The 26,107-nt window shown below is 44.2% G+C and overlaps 1 protein-coding gene and 1 long non-coding RNA gene across 4 annotated transcripts in view; both read left to right on the top strand.

Moving 5' to 3' along the window:
• bbs9 (Bardet-Biedl syndrome 9) overlaps positions 1 to 16,516 on the top strand; it is a 171,356-nt gene extending 154,840 nt beyond the window's left edge. For all 3 annotated transcript variants that reach the window (XM_071470944.1, XM_071470946.1, XM_071470945.1), the window contains one exon: positions 13,634 to 16,516. In XM_071470944.1, the coding sequence (XP_071327045.1) occupies positions 13,634 to 13,989 (356 nt within the window). In that variant the 3' untranslated portion in view covers positions 13,990 to 16,516. The remainder of the gene's footprint in view (positions 1 to 13,633) is intronic.
• A 539-nt stretch (positions 16,517 to 17,055) lies between these two features.
• On the top strand, positions 17,056 to 25,843 carry LOC139613923 (uncharacterized). Its single transcript, XR_011686849.1, has 4 exons — positions 17,056 to 21,879; positions 22,902 to 23,112; positions 23,927 to 23,979; positions 25,321 to 25,843. It is a non-coding gene; the product is annotated as an uncharacterized lncRNA (long non-coding RNA).
• Positions 25,844 to 26,107: the final 264 nt, after the last annotated feature.

Below are 26,107 nucleotides of genomic sequence, written 5' to 3'. Positions count from 1 at the left end.
CTTCGTGGTTTCCTCTCTCACTACTTTTTCTTTTCCGTCGGAGATGTGGTGAAGTGAAATGTATCTTTGGCAGAGGTGGTGAGGAGGAGGAGGAGGAGGAGGAGGAAGAGTGGCTGACCACAGTGCAGCAAACTAACACACACACACACACACACACACACACAGAGAGAGAGAGAGAGAGATAGAGGGAGGCTGAGCAGGTGTCAGCTTAGGGAGAATCAGTGAGAAACAAAGGAGGCAAGTGGGAGGAATGGAAGGAAGAGAAGGAGGTGATATAAAAGCAGAAAGAAAGAAAGAAAGTGGAGTAACTGTAAATGGAAGAAAAGAAAGATAGTTTGGAGGATGAAAGCAAGAGAATAAGAAAGAGAAGCTGCTGTGTGTAGTTGAGCAGCTCAGACTGTTTGACAAACTCTTTTCTTTTTTGTTAAATGGAAAAGAGGGATTATGTACAAAGATGTGTTTATTTTCTTCTTTTCTGTCTTTATTTCCAGTCGTATTAACTGTGTTTACATCCTGATCATCAGGAAACAACAGTGTCACTGACTAAACAACAGAGTTGACCTGATTGTTTTTTACACAGGGCTTCTTGTCCACGTTGTCTTAAAGTTCAGATTCAGATTTTACTCTTGAACTTGAACGAGTCTAAATGTTACTGAGCATCATGTAATATGACTGAAAGCTCCAGAGCAGCGACTAAATGGACAGTGTGGTAAGATTTTAGCTACGTCTCAATTCAGGGGCTGCATCCATCAGAGGACACGTCTACAAAGACGGAGAAGGCCGGACCTGAATGATTTGATTTGCAGAGTTTGTCTTATTCTCTTTTTGAAAACTGATTCATCATTAGTGCTCAGTGAATCTTGGGACAGGCTGGACGGGGACAGGTTGGACGGGGACAGGTTGGATGGGGAAACGAAGGATGTGTTTGAAGGAGCCTCTGACATGGGACAGTCCTGTTTGGTCACTGTGACACAATCGGTCGCAGATTTTGCCGACTGATGTTTCCTAGGTCAAACTTGACCTTTGAACCTCAACATTCACAGTGGGTAACCAGCACTGTTCTCGTGATTATAACCACTCATAACGTGAACCACGAGCACGCACGTTCCACCTGATGGACGGATATTTGACTGAAAGTGTTCCCAGCCTGACAGGTCACCTGCTGCAGCTGTTTGTGTGTCTGCTGTTTATTAAAGACCTGAGTGTGTCTGAGTCTCTGTGGTATTGAATTTGTCGGTCCTTCAGTGGTTTTGTGTACATGTTGTAGTGTAACTGAATATACACTGTGGTGACCCTCAGCTCCTCAGGGGTCTTGCTGCTTGGTTTTGAGGATGGGGAGTGTGTGTGTGTGTGTGTGTGTGTATATGTGTGTGTGTGCAGGACGTTCCCAGCAGGGTGCTCCGTCTGTGGGTTGCCAGTCTGGGTGTTGCCCCTTCCTCGCTCTGCTCTGCGTGAGCGGCAAGGAAAACACTCAGCACCCTGAAATATGAAAAGGTCTCAAAATATCTGCAAATATTTTTATAATTGGCTTCGGGGACGCTCGAGGTCACGGCCCTGCTGGTTTTGCTCTTTTCATTTCTGTTTCACATGTTGATGCTGTCACCCTGAACACAGTGAGGGGGGGGGCAGCCGCAGGACGAGCTGTAAATCCAACAGCAGCGAGGCTGAAATGAATAAAAAGAGAAGCTCTCAGTGGATTGACACAAACCTCACAGAGCAGAGACTGAACTGAGGCTGCCGCTGTGTTCAGGTGTGAGCCAGCAGGAGCCTCAGGGCTCCGTCTCTACTGTTTACACCAGCGTCGGTGTCTTCACCTCCTCTGGTCAGATTTGGTCTCTGAAGATAATGTGACGCATCAGTGAGCATCACTGCTTTATGACAGGACTGGTTTACAGGTGATAAAGCACATTTATAGAAGATATGTCATCATAAAATTATATATATTAGTATTATAAATAGTTACTGTGAAAGAAGATTTTGCTCACATCACCATCATCATGTTATCTTTCAAACAAAGGAGCTAAATGAACTGCCTCACCTGGTGTCTGGACCACACACTGGGTTTAATAATAATAATAATAATAATAATGATAAAATCATGTAAAAATGTTGTGTTATGCAGCTCATGAAGAAAACAAAGGCAACAGAGTGAACATGCACAGCGCTCCTCCATTCACCATCGTTCAGCAGCGTGTGCGTCCTGTGAACAGACACATCAGCTGCTGGAAGCTCGGACCTGCGAGCTCCTGGTTACACGACAGACGACTCCTCAGACCACAGCAGATTTTCTCTGGGCAGCGACGCAGCTCGTGTTTCATCCTCCCCGTGTTCGCAGCCCGAACACGTGTGTGTCTGTGAGTGTGAGTGATGCTGGCAGACCATTTGTGGCTTGACCAGACTGAAAATCCAGCCATCCTCACACACACACACACACATACACAAACACACACAGGTTATATTTTTAACAAAAGCATACTGGGCATATTTTGTGGGTGTGTGATGCAGAGCGATTTCTGTAAAACCAGCCAGAATAATGTTTGTTAGATTACTGTGTGTGTGTGTGTGTGTGTGTGTGTGTGTGTGTGTGTGTTACTAAAAACTCTCCAGGGATGGACTGTTGTGTCTCAGAGCAGAGCAACAGACAAACCGCAACAAACAAGCCAAATAAACACACACTAAGTTTCTCATTCTGCATTTTTCTGTTCAGCAGCAGTTCAGTTGTGTGTTTGTTCACTCGTGCAAAGTGTGTATGGTTGTGTGCAGCGTTGTCATTTGACATACGGTGTGTGTATAGTTTGTAATTGAGTTTGCATGTGCAAATCTGTGTGTGTGTGTGTGTGTGTGTGTGTGTGTGTGTCTCGCCCAGTCTTGTAAACGTCCTCTCTGATGTGGCTGGCTGTATTTAGGCAGAGTGCAGGGTACATGGAGGAAGTTGACGGAGGCGTGCTTGTGTGTATTTGTGTGTGTGTGTATCTGTGTGTGTATCTGTGTGTGTGTGTGTGTGTGTGTGTGTGTGTGTGTGTGTGTGTGTGTGAGAGAGATGAAGAGATTTTATGTCACCGCCAGACCTGGAAAACTTGATTTCCATTTGTATCAGGCCAAAATGTTGGTTCTTCCGAACGGCCACTGTATATTTTTCTGTACATTATGTGTGTGTGCGTGTGTGTGTGTGTGCGTGTGTGTGTGTTGGTTAGTAGCAGGGCGTAGCTGAGCAGAGAGAAAATATCTTGGCCGACCGCGGGAATGAACCCACCCACTATACCACACCCAGAGTGAGCGAGCGAGCAAGCGAGCGAGCAGTGGTCTCATTCAGCCTCTCTCTCTTTACATTTCTGTCTTTGCTTTTCTCTTTTATTCTTGATTAAAAACATAAATTACCTTTTTTTCTCTGCCTGTTTTATTTGATCCATGCTGTATCTACATGCATCTCTTTCTATTTTCCACATGAACCTCTCCTCCTCTCTCCTCAGATACCTGGTTCTGTTTTCAGTCCCAGGTTAATAAATAAATGTATCTCTGCAAAAGAGAAATGAGCACAGAGTTAAGTTAGCACACGTCTTCTTTTTAACGACCACATCTGACGGACAGATGTTTATACGTAGCTGCTCACAGTGATCAGACTCAAATGTGGGTTGAAAAGTGAGAAACTGACACATCGTTGTTTAATTAAATTTAACGATGCATGTTTCTTGACAGTCTCTCCTTCTTGAGATTGATAAACCTCTTTTCGTCTGGTCAGAAAACCTGCTAAGACCCTCACATCGGCTTTTGTCGGCTATTGAAAAGGGAACAGTCAGCATTAACACAGGTCAGGTGACTCTGCAGTAGACTCAGGTATTTATCGGCTCTGATTGGCATTAATTTAAACACAACACCCAGGTGAACACACTATTTTTCTCCCCTTTTCCGAGCTGTGACGTCTTTCAGAGCGCACCAAGGTAAACTCACCTGTCACCTGTTAAACCAGGAGCACAGTGGCTACACTGTGAGCTGCAGCCCTGAGATAAGTTTTAAAAACACAGAATCACAGATCGAAGTATCTCACACGGAGGCTCTGACAGGAGCAACAACCCGGGGACGAGAGTCTGCAGCTAACAGCTCGCTCTCCCCCCTGGATCTGTGCTCTGTAACTGCAGGTGGTGGCATTGCTCCCCCAGTTGTGTGTGTGTCCTCTCTGAACTGAAGAAGTCCATCGCCTTTTTTTAAAAACCCCCTTATACCCTCTTTCTGGTGGAAAGGGTGTTAGTGTTGCACTTAATTCTGAAGTGGTTGTGTGAAGAAAGAAAGAGATGTTGAAACTGTGTCATTGTGTGAAGTGAACATGTCAAAGAGCTGTGGTGGGAGGAGTTTCAGACGGTCGATCATCCAATAAGCACTTCGGTTGAGGCCTAACGACGCCTCAGGTCACTGAGGCCAGAATGAAACTCAGCTGTTGTCTGGTTAAAGGCAGGTCAGTGTCTGTTCTCTCCACTTCAACTGTGGACTTGTGTTGTTCAACAAGACCAGCAGAGCTGTGAGTCTTCACTACACAGTCTCTCTTATGAACAGTGAGTTTTTCAGTTTATTTCCTGTGGATCAGGGATCATGTTTGCAAAAGTAGCATCTCAGTGCGTCAGATACATTTAATCCTAATTTCATATCTTGAGCTGCTCATCTTGTTTTCAGGTTGTATCTATAGGTTAAAAATATCCATTATGCCACTGCTCAAAACTGTGGTTTTACTGTTTTGTCATCTGTCACCTGAAAGAGATCTCACCTGAGTCTGTGGATTTACTTTAACTTCACTTTGGTTTCACGAAAGGATTCGGAGGTTGTGAATGGGTTCAGATCCTCTCCTCTCACTTCCTCTGTGTATGAGAAACTTTTCTACAGTTGGCGAGGACGTTCCCCATCATCACTGTGAGACGCAGACTGCTGTAATGACCAGTGTGTGTCAGTGTGTGTACGTACCCGAGTGCCCAGCTGCACATAAATATCTGTTTTTCCTGCAAAGACGTGTGTGTGTGTGTGTGTGTGTGTGTGTAGTGCTCCATGGGTGGTGTAGCACAAGGCTCAATCTTACAATCTTAGCTAAGTTGTCATTGGTCTACGGCGATGGGCAGGTCTGCTGTGCTTCAACAGCACATTCCACACCAAGAATAGTATTAAACTCGGCCAGTCCAGCCACTGTCAAGCTCTCTCTCTCTCTCTCTCTCTCTCTCTCTCCTTACTCTCTCTCCTTTATCCTCTGCATCATCAGATATTATATTATTAAATATCACTGGACAACATGGCTCTTCATTTTCAAGTATTAAATGATTCATCTGTCTTATATGTGACAGCAGGTGGGTGCAGTGGTTAGAAGGTTCTACGCCTGACACTCACACCAGAAATTAAAGGGAATATTTTTCTAACTCAGTGATGCAGAAGCTTTGATAGAGATGCAGTTAAGCTAGTAATACAGTAGCTGGGTTTTCAATTCAGTTTTGTGCAAAATGGAAGTTAATGGGCCTGATATGGCAGGAGCCACAACTGGAAAGTGTTTCGATTTCAATTTTGCAAAATATTCTTTTGTCAAATAGTCTGAAAAACCACCTCATGCCAGCATAGATTATTTATTTATTTCTTTTATATTTTTTGTAAGTTCACTATTTCAATTTGTGCATTAAGCAGGTTAATGGTGAGACACTAGTGAGACAAAGAGTTCGGAGTGATCGCACATTGGCTGCATCCACACGACTATGTTTTCATTTCAAAATGGCTTTTCAAAAGTAAATCGAGAAATAATCTCTATTAACACACCTGAAAACACATATCACATGACCATCCACGTACACTAGGCGTGTGTGTGCTGGCGTAAACAGGAAGCAGATTGTCTACAAGGTCTTATATTATCAGCAGAGTTTCCAAAAGTCTCTTTTTTAGAGGCTTGAAAACTCCAGATTAGCCAGGAACGTAGCTGTAGTGAAGTGTTTCAGAGTCTGAGGGACAGTGTGTGTCCTGTGTGTCCGACACCAGGAGGTCTGAGCAGAGAGATGAACTCTTCTGTCCTTGTATTTAAAAATCTCCTTTTAAGCCTTTTTCTGTCTGATGTGGTGTGTGTGTGTGTGTGTGTTCCTTTTTCTGTCACACACACACAGTCATTTCCCACGCTGTTGACCACACAGCTTTGTTTTTAGACTTCACATAATACTGTTGTGTCCTGTCCGACCGCCTCGTCTGGGCCACACAAACACACACACACACACACACACACACACACACACACACACACACACACACAAACAGAGGCACATTTGAGCTCAGTTGCCATACACACTAAGAAATACACACTCCCAGACACACACTACAGCACAGATCCAATCAGTGGGTCTCTGGCAGATTCTCTCCCTCGTCCTCTCACACAGACACATTCACACACTCCCTGCAGAGTGGATTCTGTAAATCAGCAGGTTTCAGCTGCAGTCTCCTCCATGCCGATTGGTCGGGATGCGGGCAATCTGTGCGGCCGCCTCTATTTTGACTACGGCTGCCTGCAGATGAATGCAACGCCGCGATCTGCTGCTAACATGGGAATTCAGGCAGAACGTGGGCTTTGAACGCAGCACAGATAGCGTCGCTCACCTTATCTAATCAACACGCTGACTTTTGTTGCTGTGGTTTTTGTTTTTGTTCCAGAAGGAACAAACAAGTGTTGCCCTCTAAACTCTGGAGGAAGATGAAGAGCCTTGATATGTTGAAAGCAGAGAGTCTCAGTGTAGCGGTCAGAGCACTGTGGGAAAGGCACAGGAGGATTTTTGTCTTAAAAGGATTAAGAGAACAAAGACATGTCAGGGGGCATCAAATGCATCTAATCAGCTACTAAACCCACAGAGTCTGTACCGTATGATATCGATTCATGTGCTATAAATCCACATTTCAGAAACACTTAACACCCACAAGAAAAAAAGTGACCTTCGATACCAAGACAGTAAATAAAACTAGAACAAAATGGTCATTGTCAACCAAAATACAGACATAATCTATTCTGAGGTTATTGGAACAACAGCACCTGATGTTTATCATGTACGTCCACACTCATCAGCACATCAGGATACACCACTGTCGTTCTCCTCAGCATCAGCACCATAAACTCTGCAGTTTCACCAGTTTCACACATCACGGCTGCTTCACCGCTCAGCCCTCATCTGTACCGCGCATCCTGTGTGCTACAGGTGTCACGTTAAATCACATGACACCACCTGGGCATAACACATCTCAAAAAGCAAAAAAGACAGTAGTTTTCTACGTAAGATTACATCTCAGAATAGTCATAATAATAGTAATAATCACAGTCATAACTGACTCTCAGCTCTGCACTGAGTTACCTTTTTAATTCCTCTTTCAAGCTCAAGTTTATTATCATCTGTGTAGGAATCATGTGAATCTATGAAGAGAACTTTGAGTTTAAAAGCACAGAAATCTAAAATGAAAACATGATTAAAAATATAAAATATATACAATATAAAAGATGTCACTCACACATAGTGTGGCCTTTGAATAAGCAATGTCTGCGATACACAGTTAAATAAAAAAGTAAAAAAACAGTAACAAATATCATCAACTGAAAAAAACATGATCCATGCATTTTTTAAACCAATTACAGAAAAACACATTCACGTGTTCAGAACCTCAAATTCACCTAAACTGCACATTTTTGTCTTTGTGTGGGAGGAAAACTTCATAGACAGGCAGTAAATAGACGAACTCCAGACGAAGTCCAGATTCAAATAATCACTGACTATTTTACACTAATAAATCAGTTTGACATCAGAAAATGTAAAAATTAAATTGCTGTTTCCAAGAAAGACCAAGTCAAGACACCAGCAGCTCAGTAACTTAGAGACAATCCATCATAATGTTTCCAGTGACAGTTCGGCCCAGAACAACCACTGAGCAGCTCTGCAGCAGCTGGGTGTTCACCCAACGTTACTCATTCACTTTTCCTATCCACAGTTTACCATGGGAATTGAACTGGCAACCACAAACCCAAACCTGAGTAATACGTATACACAAAAAAAAAGTAATCATACAGTTGAGGTGAAGTAACCACAATGGACTAATAAACCATCTCTGTTCAAATTAAAATGTCCTAAAATGAATATAGAAACATGGAAACCCAAACTTGGGTTGAAGGAGACACACAACCAAATGCGACAGTTACACAGAACCAGCTAACAAACCACACTGAGGGAATCATGTCATTAGACCGGGCAGCCTCCACGTGAACGGGGTGATTTCCCTTTTTTTTCTTGCTGAAGTATGTTCCCGAAAATGAAACACCTCCTCAGTAATTCAGGGGAGCAATATTATAATGGGTTTATTCCCATAAGGATCATTCACTGGAGTCAATGATGTGCAATGTAAGGAACTACATTACCCATGGTTTCCTGTCAAACTGATCCCATCCAGACACAGCTGTAGCAGATTCACGTGGGATTAAAATGTCTGTGGGCTGTGGTAATCCTGAGGAAAGCCACCAGACGCTTCCAGGTAGCTCCCGTCCCGTGTGAAAAGGACTTAACGTCACTTCGTTCGCGGCTGCTCGGAGGGACACGAAGCACCGGCCTCTGCTCTGTTTAGTCTACACACTTCCACTTTGTTAGTTTGTTGAAGTAGCAGACTGACAAGATGTGACCTGACCCCCTCTGGATTTCCATAGAGGAGGGAAGCTGCCATCTTGTCTTACAACGTCAATGTTTATCAATCCTTCGCTACTGCTCCCCCGAGGTCCCGGCTCTCACATGCTCTTTTATTTATTTTTTTTTTTTTTCTATTTTATTTTACGAAAGCCTCCCTGGGAGCTGGAAAATGGTCTTGACGTACAAGTGCAAGGAAGGTTTTCACAGATTCTGCTTTTATAAGAGTGTTATTCTACACAGCTCCAAGGTCCTACATGAGAATGTCCTGTATCATTCACCATGACCTCCTCGTCATCAGCTCAGAACCTCTGAGCTCTGACGATAAAGAAAAACAAATACGACCTCTGAGAACGAAAGCGGCGACATCATTAAAACCGAAGCACAAATTAAAAGACGCAACATCACAATGAAGGCCAGAGGTCGTGAGAGAGGACGAGTGATCGAAGGAGAGAGACTGAGATGGAAACTTCCATAATCCACATTTGATACTGTGACAATAAAATAAAATAAAAACACAATACCACAGCAAATTAGAAGACACATGTGAAGTCATCTTCATGGGAGCTGTCCATTTCAGCACCACGAGACTACAACACAAGCAAATACACAAAAAACAGCAGCAAAATGTATTTTTCTCACTGTAAAATATTTGAATCAAGGGTCTGAGAAATTAGTGTTTCAGGGCTGAATATATTTACAGAGAAAAAACCCAGTGTTAGTCACACTCAGCTACAACAGGTACATGCTTCACATTTGAATCAGCTGATAATATAAATACTGGGATTTTCCTTCTAAAAGGAGACATAAAGTTGTATTTTTACATGTTTTATATTTGGTTAAATCTCAGAAACCCTTGATTGGCTGTTACTACGCTGCATCATCAAAGACAGAGGTAAAGGATCCGCTCACCAACATTACAAAAGAAAATCTCATTTACCTATAAGGTGTATCAAAATCTATCCTGGAGAAATAAAATCACAACTAATAATGAAGTGAACCCTAAACAGTGTCCGTTCGACATGGTTGATCACATGACACACGACAGATGTAAATTAATTCACAAAATAAAACCCAAAATTAAAGCCTCGTAAAGGGGCAGGAGTCCTGTGAACCCTCCGTCACTTCACCTTTATGTCTTACTTACTTGTGCTTTAAAAACAAGCCAAAGAGGTGAGGCCCGTTGACCTTTGACACCAAACTGACCCGTGGTTTGACCCGTGCCTCAGATGATGATTGTTTTCCTGCCAGAGTCACCATCACAGCAGAGGGAGTCAGCCACAGCTACAGACTGACCCTCAGTGTTAATCTGAATGGACAGAATCAAGTTAACCTCAGAGCCACTGATCACCACCAGGATCAGTTTCAGGTTCAAACCATGTTCAACAGTTTCCTGTTTCACACTGATTTCTGTGCAGTCACATAAGGAAATGATGTATGTTACGTTTATATTTAACGTCTTAAAAATACTTGAAAAAACAAGCTTCACCTTGAGGTCATGTAGTAGCTGATCTGGAGCTGATGACGACCAAATCAAAAAATATGAATATTTCAATCAAGACACCAGCATCTCATGTATTGTCATGTATTGATCTATCTATCAATACATGACATAAACAATCAAACAATCTATACATCCATCAGATTAGAGGAGAGTCACATGACAGGCTGAGGTGTGATCCAGTGAACAGCTTCTATCAACCTGCACATATCGATCTGAATTTAACATGAACGTACAGACACATGAAGAGCCAACAGTCTCTGATGGACTGGTTCCTCTGAGGCGGGAATCAGTCCAAGAACAGCTGACATGTCGTCAGCCAGAGACTCAAGTTAAAGTTTTTATATTTCACAGCTTCATTATGAAGAATATTTCCACTGAGCCGCTCCAACTGTGGCGTCTGTCCTGTGTCAGTTCCTCTTTTTAAACTGGACGACGTTCATCTTTACTCTTGATTTAACTCTAGTGACTCTAACTACTGATGCTCAGTGTTTTTAATCATCAAATAACACAAAACACACACAGACACACACACACACACACACACACAGACTCTTGGTATGTGTTAGCTCAGCTGCTGAGGAGTGATGTGCAGACTGAGGTGTGTGAGTGTGTGTGTGTGTGTGTGTGTGTGTGTGCAGTGGTGACCAGACAGTTAACATCCAGTCAGGATTAGACTGTCGCTACAGGATTAACCCACTCACATGTCCATGTCATGATCGCTAACACACACACTAACACAAATGAGAGCACTGTTTCACACATGTTATCATATCCTCTCGAACACATACACACACACACACAGGCAGGAGCTGGAGCGACACATGGAGGGAGTCATGTCCATATCTTTTATTTGTGACCCTGTATTTTTTTTACTGCTCAGATACAAACACGCCTTCTCCCAGATTTCCTTTCATGTCTGATTGTAAAAGTTCTGAGGCCACTGAGAGAAAAGGGAGACATTTGCATGTGATGTGTAAATTTACACTTTTTACACAAACAGTTTGTGGTCGCCTATTTGTGCGTTGGTGCTCACAAATGACTTGTTCTCGCTTGTTCTGCGTGTGTGCGCATGTTTGTTGTGTGTTGTAGCATCAAAGTGTGTGTGTTCTGTTCGTGTGTTGTTCATGGTTCCACAAATGAGGATGAGGTTATGTGCTAATTTGGAGTTATTTGCAAATAAGCGTGGGGCTTGTTCTGGTCGAGTGGGCAGACAAGTGGCTGTAGGTGGGAAAACACAAGTGGCCTCTTCAGTTAGCGTCTCGTAAAGCGTCTGTTACAGTGTGAAACAGAAACTACTGGAGCTGCAGACCCTGACTTTAACCTGCTGATGTGTAAGCATCCTCCATGTTCGTTTTCACACCTTTGCAGCCCTTTGCTGCATTTCATCCCCTCTCTCTCTCTCTCTCTCTCTCTCTCTCTCTCTCTCTCTCTGTACCTATAAATAAAAGCCTAAAAAGCCAGAAAAAAAGTGTGATTATAGGATAACGATAGTGGCTACATAGAAATATCCCACTCTGATCACTCCTGAGGTCCTCCTGAACTTAATTCTTTTCTTTCTGTAGTTTTTATATAGTCAATTATATTTATATTACTTGCTGTATTTTTATTGTTCGCAGTTAAAAAAGCAGCGCTGCTGATTCAGCTCATATCTGAGGGAATTCAGGTGAAAGTTTGAACAAACCAAACTAAAAATCCCTTCATGTCAAACACATCTATGAAAATGAAACTAACGGCAAATTTCAGTTAGTTATAGACTTTAGGACAGTTTATAGCATCTGCCTGCCCCCCCCCCACACACACACACACACACACACACACACACACACACTCAACAGACCCCAGTCTCTCTCTCACTCTCTCTCTCCAGGTCCTAGACGATGAGTGGTCTGATTAGAGCTCCTCTCTGGAGTCTGTGAACACACACACACACACACACACTTTTATGGAGCAGTCTGCAGTCTCCTCATACATGCAAAGGCAGATACACACATAGACACATGCAGACACTTAGAGGACTGTTCACGTACTTCAGTCTCCACACACACACACACACACACACACACACACACACAGACACACACAGTGAGATACCGGCTGTAGTCTCCAGTCTCTAAACCCTCTCTGTGTTCTCATGGAGATAAGAAGTGCGTCTCATTGTTGGCAGACAACGGTCCCGTTATCATCTTATCAGAGAGCCAGTCCAATCTGGAGGGGGCGGGGCTGCAGAATGTGTGTTTGTGTTTGGCAGGGGTGGGAGTGGGGAGGGAGGGGGGAGAGGGAGGGGGGTACTTTGGTTAAGTGGGGGTTCTTTGTCATGCAACAGGTGCTGTTGTTGCTCAATTTGTCCTGATGGATAAGACGTGTGAGAGCTGAGCTGAGTCTGTTAAAGGAATAGCTGACTGCAGACGTGGGTTCATCCTCATCCTCATCCTCATCCTCGCTCACGATGAACAGACGTGACGACCAATCTGAACAAAGACTGTGTGAAAGACAACCTGTGGTTAACACGAGCCCTCAACCAATCAGTGACTGCGACTACAGCCACACAAACCAAGACAACAGAACAACTGTGACATCATGATTTGAATGTGTCTTATAAATATTCAGTAATAAATAAGTAAATAGTCAGTCACTCAGTCACTCAGTCAGACTCAGGCTGCTGCGCTGATTGAATCATGATTTTATCATCATGTTGTCAGACAAATTCAGTATTATCACAGGATGATGACAACAGCACTGCTCTGGGATCGACTGCTGACTTTCACTCTGAATTTAAAAGTGAACGACCACAGAGAGAGTCAGAGGAGAAGCAGCTTCCTCCGCTCTGTTTCCGCTCCGTGTGTGATTTCAGATAACATGCCGGCGTTCAGGAATCAGAGGCGTAACACAACAGCAGCAGCGTCTGGTCCTGTCACGACGCCTCTCCCTTCCACACCGACACAGATCTGGGTCTGCACCATCCTCTGCTGCCGGCATGAAGGCGGAGCAGCGGTGCCCCCTCCCCTTTCTGTGTTCATACCTGTGCTACACAACATGGAGGCAGAATAAAGCCGCAACATTCCCGCCTTCAACAGTCTGAGTGAAAGGGGCTAATGTTTCTTAACTTTACAGCCCCCCCCCCCCCCCCCCCCCCCCCAAATTCTGTAAAAGCTTTGTTTTCCCCAGAAACAGTAAAATGTACTTTAAGATTTAAGGTTTATCATTCACCTGTTTTTATTATTTGTTTAATTAGAGACTTTCTGACTGTAAAATTGTGACTTGATCTGACTGAACATGTTAGTGTTAAAGTGGTCAAATCACTATTTCATGTTTCATTTGTCTGACAACACAAACAGAAACGTGACCTTTGCCCCTTTGAACCTCAGCAGAGAGCAGCTGAGTCTCAGTCTGTCCTAATCCTGTCCACACCATCGACTGATGTACTGTGTGATGTGTGGTTGTGTATTAATGTTTGTCTTTTCTCCACATTCAGAGAAAGACAAAGAGAAGAAGGAGGTGTCCCGGGAGCCGTCAGAGGCCACCGTGACAGAGGAAGCAGGAAGCACAGAGGAGCCAGTGAAGGTGGCGAAAAAGGAAAAGAAGGAGTCATCCAAGGAGAAGAAGGAGTCAAAGAAGGACTCGAGCAAAGAGGCCAAGGACGAGGCAAAGAAAGAGTCCAAGAAGGAATCGTCGTCTTCCAAGGAGAAGAAGGAGTCATCAAAGGAGAAGAAGGATAAAGAAAAGGAAGGGAAGGAAGCCAGCAAGGAAACAGGGGACAAGAAAGTGTCCAGGAAGTCTTCAGTCAAGGTCAAAGAGAAGAAGAAGGAGCCGGAGGCCGGAGAGGGCTGAGAGAGTCAGTGCAATAAGATCCTGTGATATGCACACACACACACACACACACACACACACACATAAACACAACACAAGATACATGTGTAAACATTATACACAAATACAGGGGCTCACACATAAATATACATATATGTATATACAGTGAACATGTAAACATAAACAAGACCACATAACCTGACAACACACACACACACACACACGTGTTCACATATGCAGTCTAAATATATATTTACATGTAAATACATTCAGTCAACTGCACACGTCTCAGTAGCAAAGTCATTTCCTCCCAAACGCATATTTACATCGCCTAGTAACACACACACACACACACACACACACACACACACACACACACACACACACACACACACACTGCTGCTGAACCACATTCAGTAGTTTGGTGTGTGTGCACTGAGGAACTGTGGTGAGGTCTGAGCCCTCCTCCTCCTCCTCCTCCTCCTCCTCAGACATTTCGCTGACTCTCTCCTTCCTCCTCCTCGTCTTCTTCGTCTGGCCTCAGCAGCAGTTGAACCCACAGCCCTGCGCCTCCTTAATCCCAGTCAGGCCCCAAACCACCCCCCCGCCCACGCTGTCTTCTGGATGTGATGTCAGACCCCGCCCTCTCACCCCCTCGCGTGGCACAGGGCCTCGCCAGAGCCTCCCCCGCCTCGCCGCTAAGAATAAACCGCCCACCGTGTCCAGCCGCACGGACGTTTCCGGGTAAATCAAGGCCACATCCTACAGCCACCTCCACCAACATCCCCTCTGACCTCCTCCAGCCAGTCCTGTTTAAATCTGGGACGTTCAAGGACACACAGCTGCTGATGGACACAAACGTGGCGCAGCGGGGTCGAACCTGAGACTGTTTGTGTACGGTGGAAACCAACAGGGCGTTTCTGGAAAAAGCAGGGTGGCAATCAGGAGAGGAGCCTGCAGGGCCAGTTTAACACCCGCGGCCTTTTCTGCTTCAAGAACACTACGAAGAGGAGGCGCGATGTCACATACACGGATTTATCAGCAGCTTATTCAACCACCTCCCTCCATCACCGTTTGATACTGTATGTCACTGTTAGACGACCATGACTCGTGCCAGAGGAAGAACAGTCTCAGCAGCAACACACGGAGGTTTTAGAGTAAAACACACAACGCACAAGGTGTTCAAATATCTGTTCACTCACATCACAACAAAGAAACATTTTCCTCCTGTTTTCGGGGACATGTCATCATCCAGATGTGTTGAGCATCCAGATGTTGTCAAGCATCAAACCTGCAGAGAACTATCAGACTTTTAGATTTATAGTCCTCAGAGTAAAGTAACGCAGAAAGTATAACACTGTTATCTATGAGACACAGCCCAGGACTTCACAGCACTGAAAATTATTACATTTAAAAAGTTAACAGTGTCCAACCTGTAAACAGATTCATAAGCGACTGTTTCTCCTGTAGAAAGTAGCTCCAGTGAAAACTGTTGGTGGGTTTATACAGTTCACAGAGTTCAAAGGTGATTTAGCTGTAAGACAGAAAACCTGGACAAACCAAACTAAAACGACCTGCATGGAGACCAGGAGAGAGGTGGGTCAACAAGGTAGTTTGTACTTTTGGCTGAACCAAGTGAGTTTTCACGTTCACAGATTTGTGAGTTAACTGTGAATTACCAGCTCCTCGTTTCATCAGATTCAGTTTATATACAGAAGTCACTATAATAAAGTTGTCACTTTATTATAGTGAAGTTTAAAATGAAACTGGAGAAAATGAGAAAATCTGTACACAAGTTTTCTTCTCCACTGGTGTGGATCCTTGGTTTTACAAACCAGATCCTGTGTACTGGAGATTCTGAATAACAAACTCAAAAAATATTTTTCTTGTCACTAAAATATAAGACTTTGGGCACAGATGTACACACACACACACACATACACACACACAACACACATACACACACACACACACACCCCCAGTGTGGGAGCTTTGAGCTGTGTTTCTGCAGACTGTAAGACTTCAGCCATAGATGCAGTGCCAGCTCTGCAGCTCTGTCTGCTCCATGTCTGTATGTTCAGCTTCAGTCCTTCTGTCCAATGGGAAGCTCTTCTTCAGCTGACTGAAGCACAGGTCACAGTTTCTGTTGACCTTTGACCCTGATCCAGTTTGGCTGTATATCTTTATTTTTCAGTGTTTGTAGATTTTAAATACTTTTCAGCACAGATGAAAACAGACGAGTCTTTCCAGAGGTTCCCACTGGACACGAGGCACTTCACGTGCACTGTTTTACTCACCTTGAATGTTTGTAATGTAGAGTAGGTTTTGTACTGTTGTATTAGCTGTGCAGATGCACCAGGCTTCTGTCGTGGGTCAGATTTTATAGCCACAACTCATTTCAGCAGGAGACGCTCTGCATTGCAATGAACTGTGTCGTTAGTGTGGAGCCTGAGGAAGATCCACAACCCAGGAGTCTGAGAATGAAATGAGCATTATTTATGAAATATTTAGTAATAAAAGTTATCTACAGAAGTAATGGAAGCCTTCAGTCAGTGCTCTGTTGTCCTTTTGTGCATCGTAACAGTTGTTTGGTAAAAATACCAGGTTTCCCTGTGTGCTCTACCTGGCTGGATGCTAATGATGAAGTCAGGTAACATCAGCCTCATTATTCTCTGGTGTGATTATTGTTCAATCAGCTGCAGGACAAATAACCAGAACACGTCCTCTGACAGTTTCAGCTCCATCCACGCTGAAAGTCTCTCGACGGTTCATTTTCCCTCAGAGCTGCCGGGTCGTCTTCCTCCTGCACTGATGCTGAAGCTGTGAGTAAATCGCTGCTGTTACAGCTTTCATGCTGTGTGATGGTTGATTCTGACGCTTTAACCTGCTGCTCTCAGGCCGACAGTCAGTGACCTGACCATGACCAGGTGTTCCATTCACACCTGCTACTCCAGAGCTTTCAAGCACTCAAAACTGAGACTTTCAGAAACACTGCTGGACCCGTTTTAGTTTGAAAACTCGGGCAAAAGCTGAGATCTTGGTAAACAATGACATAGACACTCATGGTCGCTCCCTGATTGGCTCTTGTCAGCAGTGAAAGCAACATGTTGATGAATTGAAGGTGTTACTGACCTTGTTGACTTTGCAGCAGCTGTTGTTCAGTTATATTCTACATTTTAACTCTACAACTGTCTTTGCTGTTTCTTGTTCATAGTATTTTCTGCAACCAGCGCAGACAGTCTGCTTCCTGTTTCCACCAGCTCACGTGTGCCCACTGTACCTGAACGGTCATGTGATATGTGTTTTCAGGTGTGTTAGTGTGGACGCAGATCGTTTCTGATTCTAAAACGTTTGTCTGGACGGAGACGTAGCCTCAGATTTACCTTCCAACACAGTTTAGATCAGCTGATGTCACACTTGTAAATCACTTTGGATAAAATCGTCAGACGAGCAAATGTCTGGTGGTTTCTGGACCCATCTGACTTCAGTGACCTGGTGACCTGGTTCACAGTAAACTATTATAAACTAGTGAGTCCATTAATCATAATCAATGGAATCAATGGGCTACAAAAGAATCTGATAACACTTACGCTTTTCTGAAGAGGGGATGATGGGAGAAAAGACGGCGGCGTATCCTGACAACATGTAGATAAACAATGAGCTCAGCTTTTTTCAAGTGTGTGTCGCCATGCTGGCTTGATGTTGTATAAAAGCCTTGTTGTTGTACCATATTCCCAGAGCTTCCTCTTTAAATTCTCACTTAAAGGACCTTTTTTCCCTCAGTCGCAAAAGTCTGAATTTCCAACCTTCCATCATCTCTCAAACGCAGCATGACATTACGACATCACATTTCTCCAAGTCCCTGGACAGTTGTGGACGAAGTGTAGAAACCGAGCTAACACTTGTCACGTCGGTGAACAGGACTCGGCCTGATGTCGTTTGAAGTGATTGTCTTTGTTTTCTCGTCTTCTCTTTCGGGCTCTGGAGGCGAGCCCTCCCGCAGACTGAGTACAGCCGAGCCGCTGCTGTTTCATTTGGCAGCAGCTTCCACTCTGTGTACATTCAGCAGCGCCGCAGAAAGAGTTTCACAACCGCAAAGACACTGTTGTTTTCTCTCTTTCTGTTTCGCAGTCACTCAAATATTTTCATTTCACTCCTTCATCTGTTTTTATCTCCTCCTCTCTCCGTCTCTCTTCAGACTCCTCAGGTCTACTTATTCACCTGTCTCATCAAACTTCCATCAACCTTCCTTTACTTTTTCTCTCCATCGTCACTTCCTTTCTCACCTCTCTTGTTCTTTCTCTCCACCACTCTCTCATTATCAGTTTCTAACACTATTTCCTCTTCCACTAACTCCCTCTCAACCTCTTTCTTAAGATCTCCATTATCTTCTTTCATCAGCTCCTTTGACTTTCACCTTCTGCTTTTTCTCGTCTTTCCCACCACTCCATCCCTCCATCTATCAACAGTCACTAAATTACCAGCCTCTCTTTGTTGTTTTCTTTCTTATTTCGGTAAACCCCCTCATCCACCCACAGGATCTTTTCCTGGAAGTCTTGAACTTTTTTTCAACACCTCAGGAACTCGACCCCCTCGTCCACCAGAGGAACGTTACATCTCTGGCCATGTCTCCACCCCTGAAAAAAGTCCCTGCATCCAGGGGCCACAAACCGTTTGAAAAATTTTGAATTTTCTGAATAATTGTTTTGGAAAAAAAACATCTCTGATTGGTCAAACCCAAGTGTAGAGTGTTACACAACCATTTGGATTCCAGCGATGGGAAAGGTCTTACACAACTGACTAAATCCTAGACGAACTGAAGAAATAGTTTAATGTCATGTTGGGCTGAATCACGCTGAGGGAAATGTTTTCTTTCCCAAACATTAGAGTAGTCAAATCCAGTTTACTAGTCATGGTTAGTTCTACTCAGCCTATGAAAACAGTTGTCTCATGTATAATCAGAGTATCTGGATGAGCGAGAGTTCTACAAACTTTTAACAGGAAGCTTTTTGGGGCCTTGAGTTTGGATCATCAAAATCAAGAGTTGCACTGTGGGAAATGTAGGATCCAGTATTTTTGGAGCTTTACTCACACGGGGGACTAAGAGTCAGGATATCTCAACCTCTGAACCTTTGATTTCTACCGTTTTTAATCTGTCTCATTGAAGTCGCTGAACTCTACCAAAGTGAAATTAACATTTAATGACACGTTTCATTTGTTATTGTTGATACATCAGAACTAGTTTTTCCACTGTGTTTCTGTCCGTTATCCTCAGGGGCTGAAAAATGAAGCCAACACATATTAAGGACTAAAGTTACAGAGAGTTGAGGGCGGGGCCTCTTTGAGTGACAGGTGGGTGGGTGTACGCTCGCCACAAACTGTCGTGCACTCAAGTCTCAGCTCCACAATCGCCCCACCTCTTTTCCCATTTTTGGATTAGGCAGGAGTTAGGGGCGGAGTCAGGTTCTGCCAAGATGGCGAAGGCAGAGCAGCTGGGCGACATCACAGAGGCCACGTCCATCTTTATTTTCAGCTGTGATTTTCCTTCTGAACAAACACTGTCCACTTTCATTCATCTTGCACATCGTGTTAATCTCAGATCACTCGCCCAGCGACACCGTGGCGCCCACAGCTTCCTGACAAAAACAGAGGAAGGCAGCGTCATCTGTGCAGGTCGACTATGAACTGGTTCATTTTCACATCATCGTTTCATGGTGTTTAATCAAACTCATCCTGGTTCTAAATGTAATCAAGAAGTTCAGGTTTGGGTTCAAATCAGCTCCAGGTTCATGTGTTCATTGAAGAAGAAGCTACAAAATGAAGTTGACTCGCTGCCTAGAATAAAACAAGTACGGCCACAAAGTGTTCATTAAAAATCAACGTCTCATCCATCTGAATGATTTAAACTGTGAATCTCTCTGTGATGGTTTCTGTTGCTGTTTGTGTGTTTTTGTGTGTCTGGCCATGTTTATTATGTGTTTTTATTTCTCCTGCTGCTCTCGACTATGACGACTGGAGGACGTTCGGCTTCTGAAGCCTGTTCGCCAAAAGACATTTGAACCACAACAGAAACACATCACAGCCACACGAAGGCGAGACTGGACGTCCAGGGTCATTCCTTTCCCATCATCCACATGTGTTTTCCTCTCTCCATCTTCTGGTTTTCCTCTTTCTTCTCTCTCTCTCTCTCCGCTTTGTGTTTTATATTTTTGTGTCTAAACACTTTTCCAGATTTTGTTTTTCGCTCTTCAGTAACGTCTTCCCTCTTTCACGCCTCAGTCCTGATGTGAGGAACCACCCAGCTGTTAAAAACATCAAACAACAATACCAAACAATGAGAGTGTAACCGGGCCGCAGCAGGACGCGGTGTCATAAAAGCAGAGTTTGGATTCAGACGCCGAGGAGCAGCCGGCTCAGTGTGGGTTTTATTTTGCAGCTTATTTCTGTCTCTCGGGGTTGAAGGCGTAAACAAACTGGATTAGATAATTGCCGCATCATTTTACTCGTGCTGCAGATTTGTAGCGTCAGCAACGTTTCACCTCCACCACAGGGAACATAAGTGGCTCGGATTTCTTTTTTGTGTGAACAATACTGATCCCAGGTTTTGAGCCCAGGGGACAATTACCAGAAATTATATTTTGTTTCCTTGGTGATGCAGCTTTGCCCATAAGTGATGTTACAACTCTTTTTCTCTGCTTTGTGGAGAGACAAAATGGTTTCAGGTCATATTTTCTCCTCTGGTAACTTTCATATTCATACATCTGAAGTCACAGGTTAATATTTTGGTCTTTAAAGAAGAAATTTACCAAAAAACACAAGATAAAACTCCTTCAGAACCAGAACCAGAACCAGATCACAGCTTCTGCTGCCCTCTCTACAGGTGGGTAATATTGTGTTAAAATGTGGTTGTTGGGATTCAGCAGGAAGACGTCCACCTCACAGACAGATCGACAGAACCTAAAATCTACAACCAAGAATATTAATATTCATGAATCACAGAGCCGACAAATTCTTCTTCTCAATAAACTGTGTGAACTTCTGTCCCATGATCAACCAAACGAACTTCAGCTCCTCTCCACTGAACCACTTCAGGTAAAATCCTGAGAACACGACAGGTGATAAAAGTACAGAGAGAAATTTAAAGATCAACTGTTAGAGACAGACAGGCAGACAGACAGACTTTATTCAACCCTATAGGTCAAATTAAAAATGGCTGCATTATTGTAGCACCGAAGCAACTTGTTACCGTGCCAGTTTCTGGTCTGAGCATCGGGAACAGTGTGGGGGGGTTAATGTCTTGCTCAAGAGCACTTCAAACTGTGGACAGGAGGTGCCAGGAATCAAACCCCCACCCTGAGATGAGGGGACAACCCACCTGCTCTAAGGTCTGAGCCACAGCTGATAATCAGATACTTCAGTCAGTTCAATGACATGTAGTACTCCGTGTACACAGAATACTCACTGGTACTACACTGTGTACTCACTGGTATACTGCATGGATTTCAACGGGGTCTTGTCCCAGTTCAAACACGGTCGCTGTGACCTCACCGGAAATGACGTCAGAATCAACGTTTAACTGTGTGTGCGTGTCATGCGTCATGGACATTACGCCGCCAGTGACACACACACACACACACACACACACACGTCCACAACGTCACCAAGATGGCGACCGCTGCGGGTGAGACCTGTTGGTATCCGGGTACCGCGGGAACACAGCTCCAGACTCACCTGCTGCCGGTGCTGGCTTAGCATTAGCTCACCTGTTGTAGCTGCTTCACAGAGAGGAAATGCTGAGGCTGGAGCCTCCAGTGTAGCTGTCCACAGGTGACACAGCTGCTGCTGGATTATCTGTGGAATGGGTCAAAGGTCAGTGAAGTTCCCTCCACAACTGAATCCACCTTAAAGCAGGTGAGTTTCATTTTTCACCTGAAACATATTTTCTCTGTGACCTTTGAAAACTGTGGATTCTGTGCTGAGTGAGTTTCGGACCTCTGGGCCCCTGAAACCTGTAAGAAAACCAATCACTGCACTGACTTTCTGCAGATTCATGGCTTCTGTCCGACAGCAGAGATACACGGCAGCAGGTTAAACTCGTAGCCCCCCCCCTGTGAGAGGCTTATAAAACCAGGAGAGTTTGGAGTGAGACAGATCCCCGACCTCCCACAGCAGCTCTCGAACACAACACGTCTCCCTGTGAACGAGGAAAACACCAGACCAACCCTCAGCTTCTCTCATTTACACTTTTTACTCGTGTTTCCAGGGAGTTCGTCTGTTGTGGAAAAAGGACAGAAAATAGTTCATAAAAAAGCTCCATAAACCTCAGAAATATCTGCAGTTTATGTCTTTACAAGGATGTAAAACGCAAACAATTACATGACACAGTCTGTGTTGTTATTGTGTAGTTCCTCCCACTGCTGCAGGTCCTGTCTGAGGCAGGACGTCAGCCTGTCCTCGAGCTGCAGGACGTGAAGCGAGCTGCGTCTCTGAGATACTGGGCTCACGTGGTTTCTACCTTACACCTGCTTCTTCCTTGTGTTACAGCTGTTAGAGGAAGTTGTGACGTATTTCAGGGGGGGACAGCACAACATGTCGCTCTGAGGCTACACACAGCGCACACTGATCTGATCATATTTCTTACATCAGATATTTTAAAGGTTTTATTCCCGTTTCGGCTGCAGACGTCTTTGAAAATGTTGCTTCTTGTTTAGGATATAAATTTATGAATGATGCAAGTTACAAATTGCCATGTTCCTACTATGTCTGTGTGTGTGAATTATGCTGTGCACAAATGGTTGCAGCTAAAACAGGTTCTTGTTTATTTGTGAGTGAACAACTGCAAACTCCACCTCAGAGCTTCCTGGATCATCAGGAAATGTTTTCTGAGGACCAGGAACTAAATGGAGATCCTGGTTCCTCTGGTTCAAACACAGGAAGGTTCCTTTAAAAGTTCTTCTGGTGGAAACAGGATTAGTGTTGGTGTGGTTTGATGCAGACAGCTGGGTCTAACCCCCTCCCCCCAGCCTATCAGAGTCAGACCTGCTGGCTGCAGGGGGCTTTAACCTCGGGGCCATCGGGGCCACGCCCTCCGTCTGTCGCCGGCCTGAGGACAAGAGGAACCTCTGAGAACATCATCATCACCAGGTTGGTCCTGCAGCAGCTGCTCCTCCATCACACTCACCTCCAGCTGTTTCATCATTTCCTCCGTCAACAGATTCTTTTAGAGGAAATCAGTAGTTTTCTCTTCTCCGCTGACGTTTTGTTTTACAGGAGAAAACTGGATGTCTGAGTAGATCAGTTCTGTTAGAAGACATTTTACTGGAGGTAATAACTGAATTTAGATTCGACTGTCTGACTCAGTGATGCTTTAATGCTTCTTCAAACCACTGCAGTTTTTCACACAGGTGAACTGTTGCCATCTCTGCTCTTATTGCTTCACTCTCGGATTTTCTTTTGTGTGTTTATGGGACAATTATAAAATCACTCAAATCCTGGTGTTTAAATTTGTATCATTTGTCTTTTTCTACGGATTCGCTCACTAAACGTTGCTCAACTTAATACTGTGTGATTCTGCAGCTCCATTATACTCCCTCTGGGACTGAAGGTCCCCTCCTCCTCCTCCTCCTCCTCCTCCTCCTCCTCCTCCTCCTCCTCCTCCTCCATCACCCAGACATTTCTGATGTCAACACTAAAATCTGGGATTTATTTGTTTGGTTTTTGTCTCAGCTGCTCTCTTTCTCATTCCTCAGGGCTTTTAGAAAACCTGAGTTGATCCTTGTTTTACCACAGAAGAAGAACAACAGTTTTTTTCTGCTGTCTTCTTCATGTTGGTTGTATCCATGTGTGATGTGTTTGAAACTGATTGGCTGCTTCACTCACTCTCTGAACAGCAGCTGCTTTGTGACAGCGGCTAAAAGCAGGCGAGGAAACAGACTCACGTCATGTATTCCTTCCACAGGTGTGTCAGAGAGGAGGAGCTGAGGATCATGTGAACTCTCGTCTTTCATTCAGGTATTTATTCAGTGCATCAGGCTGAAATCTCCTCTTTACGTTTCCTTCAGACTAAAGAACAGAAGCTAAAATAAGTTCAGATGCTTCCTTTGTCAAACATTTATCTGGGAAGAAAAGAAAACCAGTTTAAAGTTTCATCAGGTCATTGAACGTTTTTCTCTTCCTGTATTTAATAATCATCCAGCATCGAATCCAGATGTGTCAGGTGAACATAACCTGAGCTTTTTTAAGTCAAGAGGACAAATCAGTGTTTGATAAACTCACTTATTCTGTGTGTGTCTGTGTCTGTGTGTGTGTGTGTGTGTGTGTGTGTGTGTGTGTGTGTGTCCTCCCTCTGTTGCCATCTAGTGGCTAATATTGCTGAACTTCAACCTCTCACACACACACACTCCTCACCTACAACACTCACTTTTTTTTTTAACACACACTATGTGCTGTTTTTTCTTTCTGACACACACACACACACACTTCCTCTTTGATGCTGTTCCTCTGAAACACACACACACATTTTTAAAACACTCTTGTTGTGTTTCTATCTGCAGCACTTACACACACACTCTCATACTTTTCTGTTTCAACTTCTTCTTCACTGTGTTTTTCTGTCCCACACACACACACACACACACCTGGGCCGTCCCTGGCTGGTGTGTGTTTCCAGCATGCAGCAGCAGAGATCGAGCAGCGGCTGACGCTCAGTTAAAAGCTGTGGGTGGGTCCTAATTATTTCTTTGAAGACTCGCTTTTCCTCCCTGTCTGAGCGTCTGACGAGCTTCACTTTAAAGAGGCCAGACACACACACACACACACACACATACACACACACACACACACACACACACACACACACACTGTCATGCAACCCTCCTCATCTGTCACATAGACTTTAATGTCGACTCCAGGCTGCAGATTTATGGCAGCATTATGTTAAACTGTAGGATCAGTCTGCAGCAGTGTTCATGTTGTTGTGTGGAGAGGATCACACGTCAGAGCTTTTTGTTTCTGGTTAGAAATAAGATGAGAGATACACAGTGTTATTGAAGATGAAGAAATAATGATAATAAACTCTTCCTCCGCTCACTGTGGATCCTGCCTGAGTCACATTGGTGTCCCCTGAGGTTCCCCTGCACCCCAGCTTGGGAACCACTGACCTTTGGCCCTGTTTTGCACAGGAGCAGGAGAGTTAGTGCCTGAAAATAATGCACAAATATTCAGTTCAACAAAACATCACTGGCATTTTGATCCACAACATGTTGCCAAAGAAAAAGAGGAAGATACAATACATGGCCAGAAGTATGTGGACACATGAGGACCCATGTGTTAATCTGCTGCTTCTGGTTTCAGCTTCCCCACCTGACTTCATAACCTGGCTGCAGGAGCTCGCTGGAGGAGGAGGACACAGGAGCATCAGCGAGGTCCAACCCTGGAGTCGGGGGACGAGGTCTGGCTCACGGTCGATGATCCAGTTCATCACAGAGATGTTGGATGGACCGGAGATCAGGCAAACCATTACTTTATCTGTGTCTCTGCTGGGGACGCTGTCCTGCTCAGACAGTTGATTTAAAGTTAGAAGAACACTGGTGTCTAAAATATCACCAGGACTTCTCTTCTTTAAATGAAACATGTTTGGTTAAACCATGAAAAACAGCCCCAGACTTAAAGTTCACACTGTGACAGTGGTGTCCACAAACATTTGGCCATGTAGTGTAAACAGTACTCATAATGAATATGTTTAAAAGTAGTGACGATACTGTTACTGTTCGAATAAACTGAGAAATACTCATCATCAGAAGAAGCATCTAAAAAAAGGAAATGTTGTACATGTTTTATTTCCTCCGCTGGTCGTCCGACAGCGACACAGTCTGATCTTTCAGACAATGAACAACTGATTTCTGGGTGTGAATCTGGAAAGTATTTTCTCATGTGTTCCATTTTGGGGCCTTTTACAAGAAACTTTTCTTGTGTCTCTGCTTCTGACACAAGTGTTGCACTTGACCTCAGTCCTCCTGCCTCCTCTTCCTCAGTCCTCCTCTTCATCCGCCTCTAAAACTCTTGAATTTACTAGTGAGGGGGAGCACATGTAGCTCCCCTGGCTTGTTGGTAATGAAACTAGATCCCAAAGCAGGAGGCT

This window comes from Trachinotus anak, unplaced genomic scaffold (genome assembly GCF_046630095.1).
Source record: "Trachinotus anak isolate AG129_WGS33_773 ecotype Australia unplaced genomic scaffold, CSIRO_AGI_Tana_v1 ptg000032l, whole genome shotgun sequence".
NCBI lineage: Eukaryota > Metazoa > Chordata > Actinopteri > Carangiformes > Carangidae > Trachinotus > Trachinotus anak.
The sequence above is the reverse complement of the archived record's forward strand: the minus strand, read 5'-3'. Positions and strand labels throughout refer to the sequence as shown.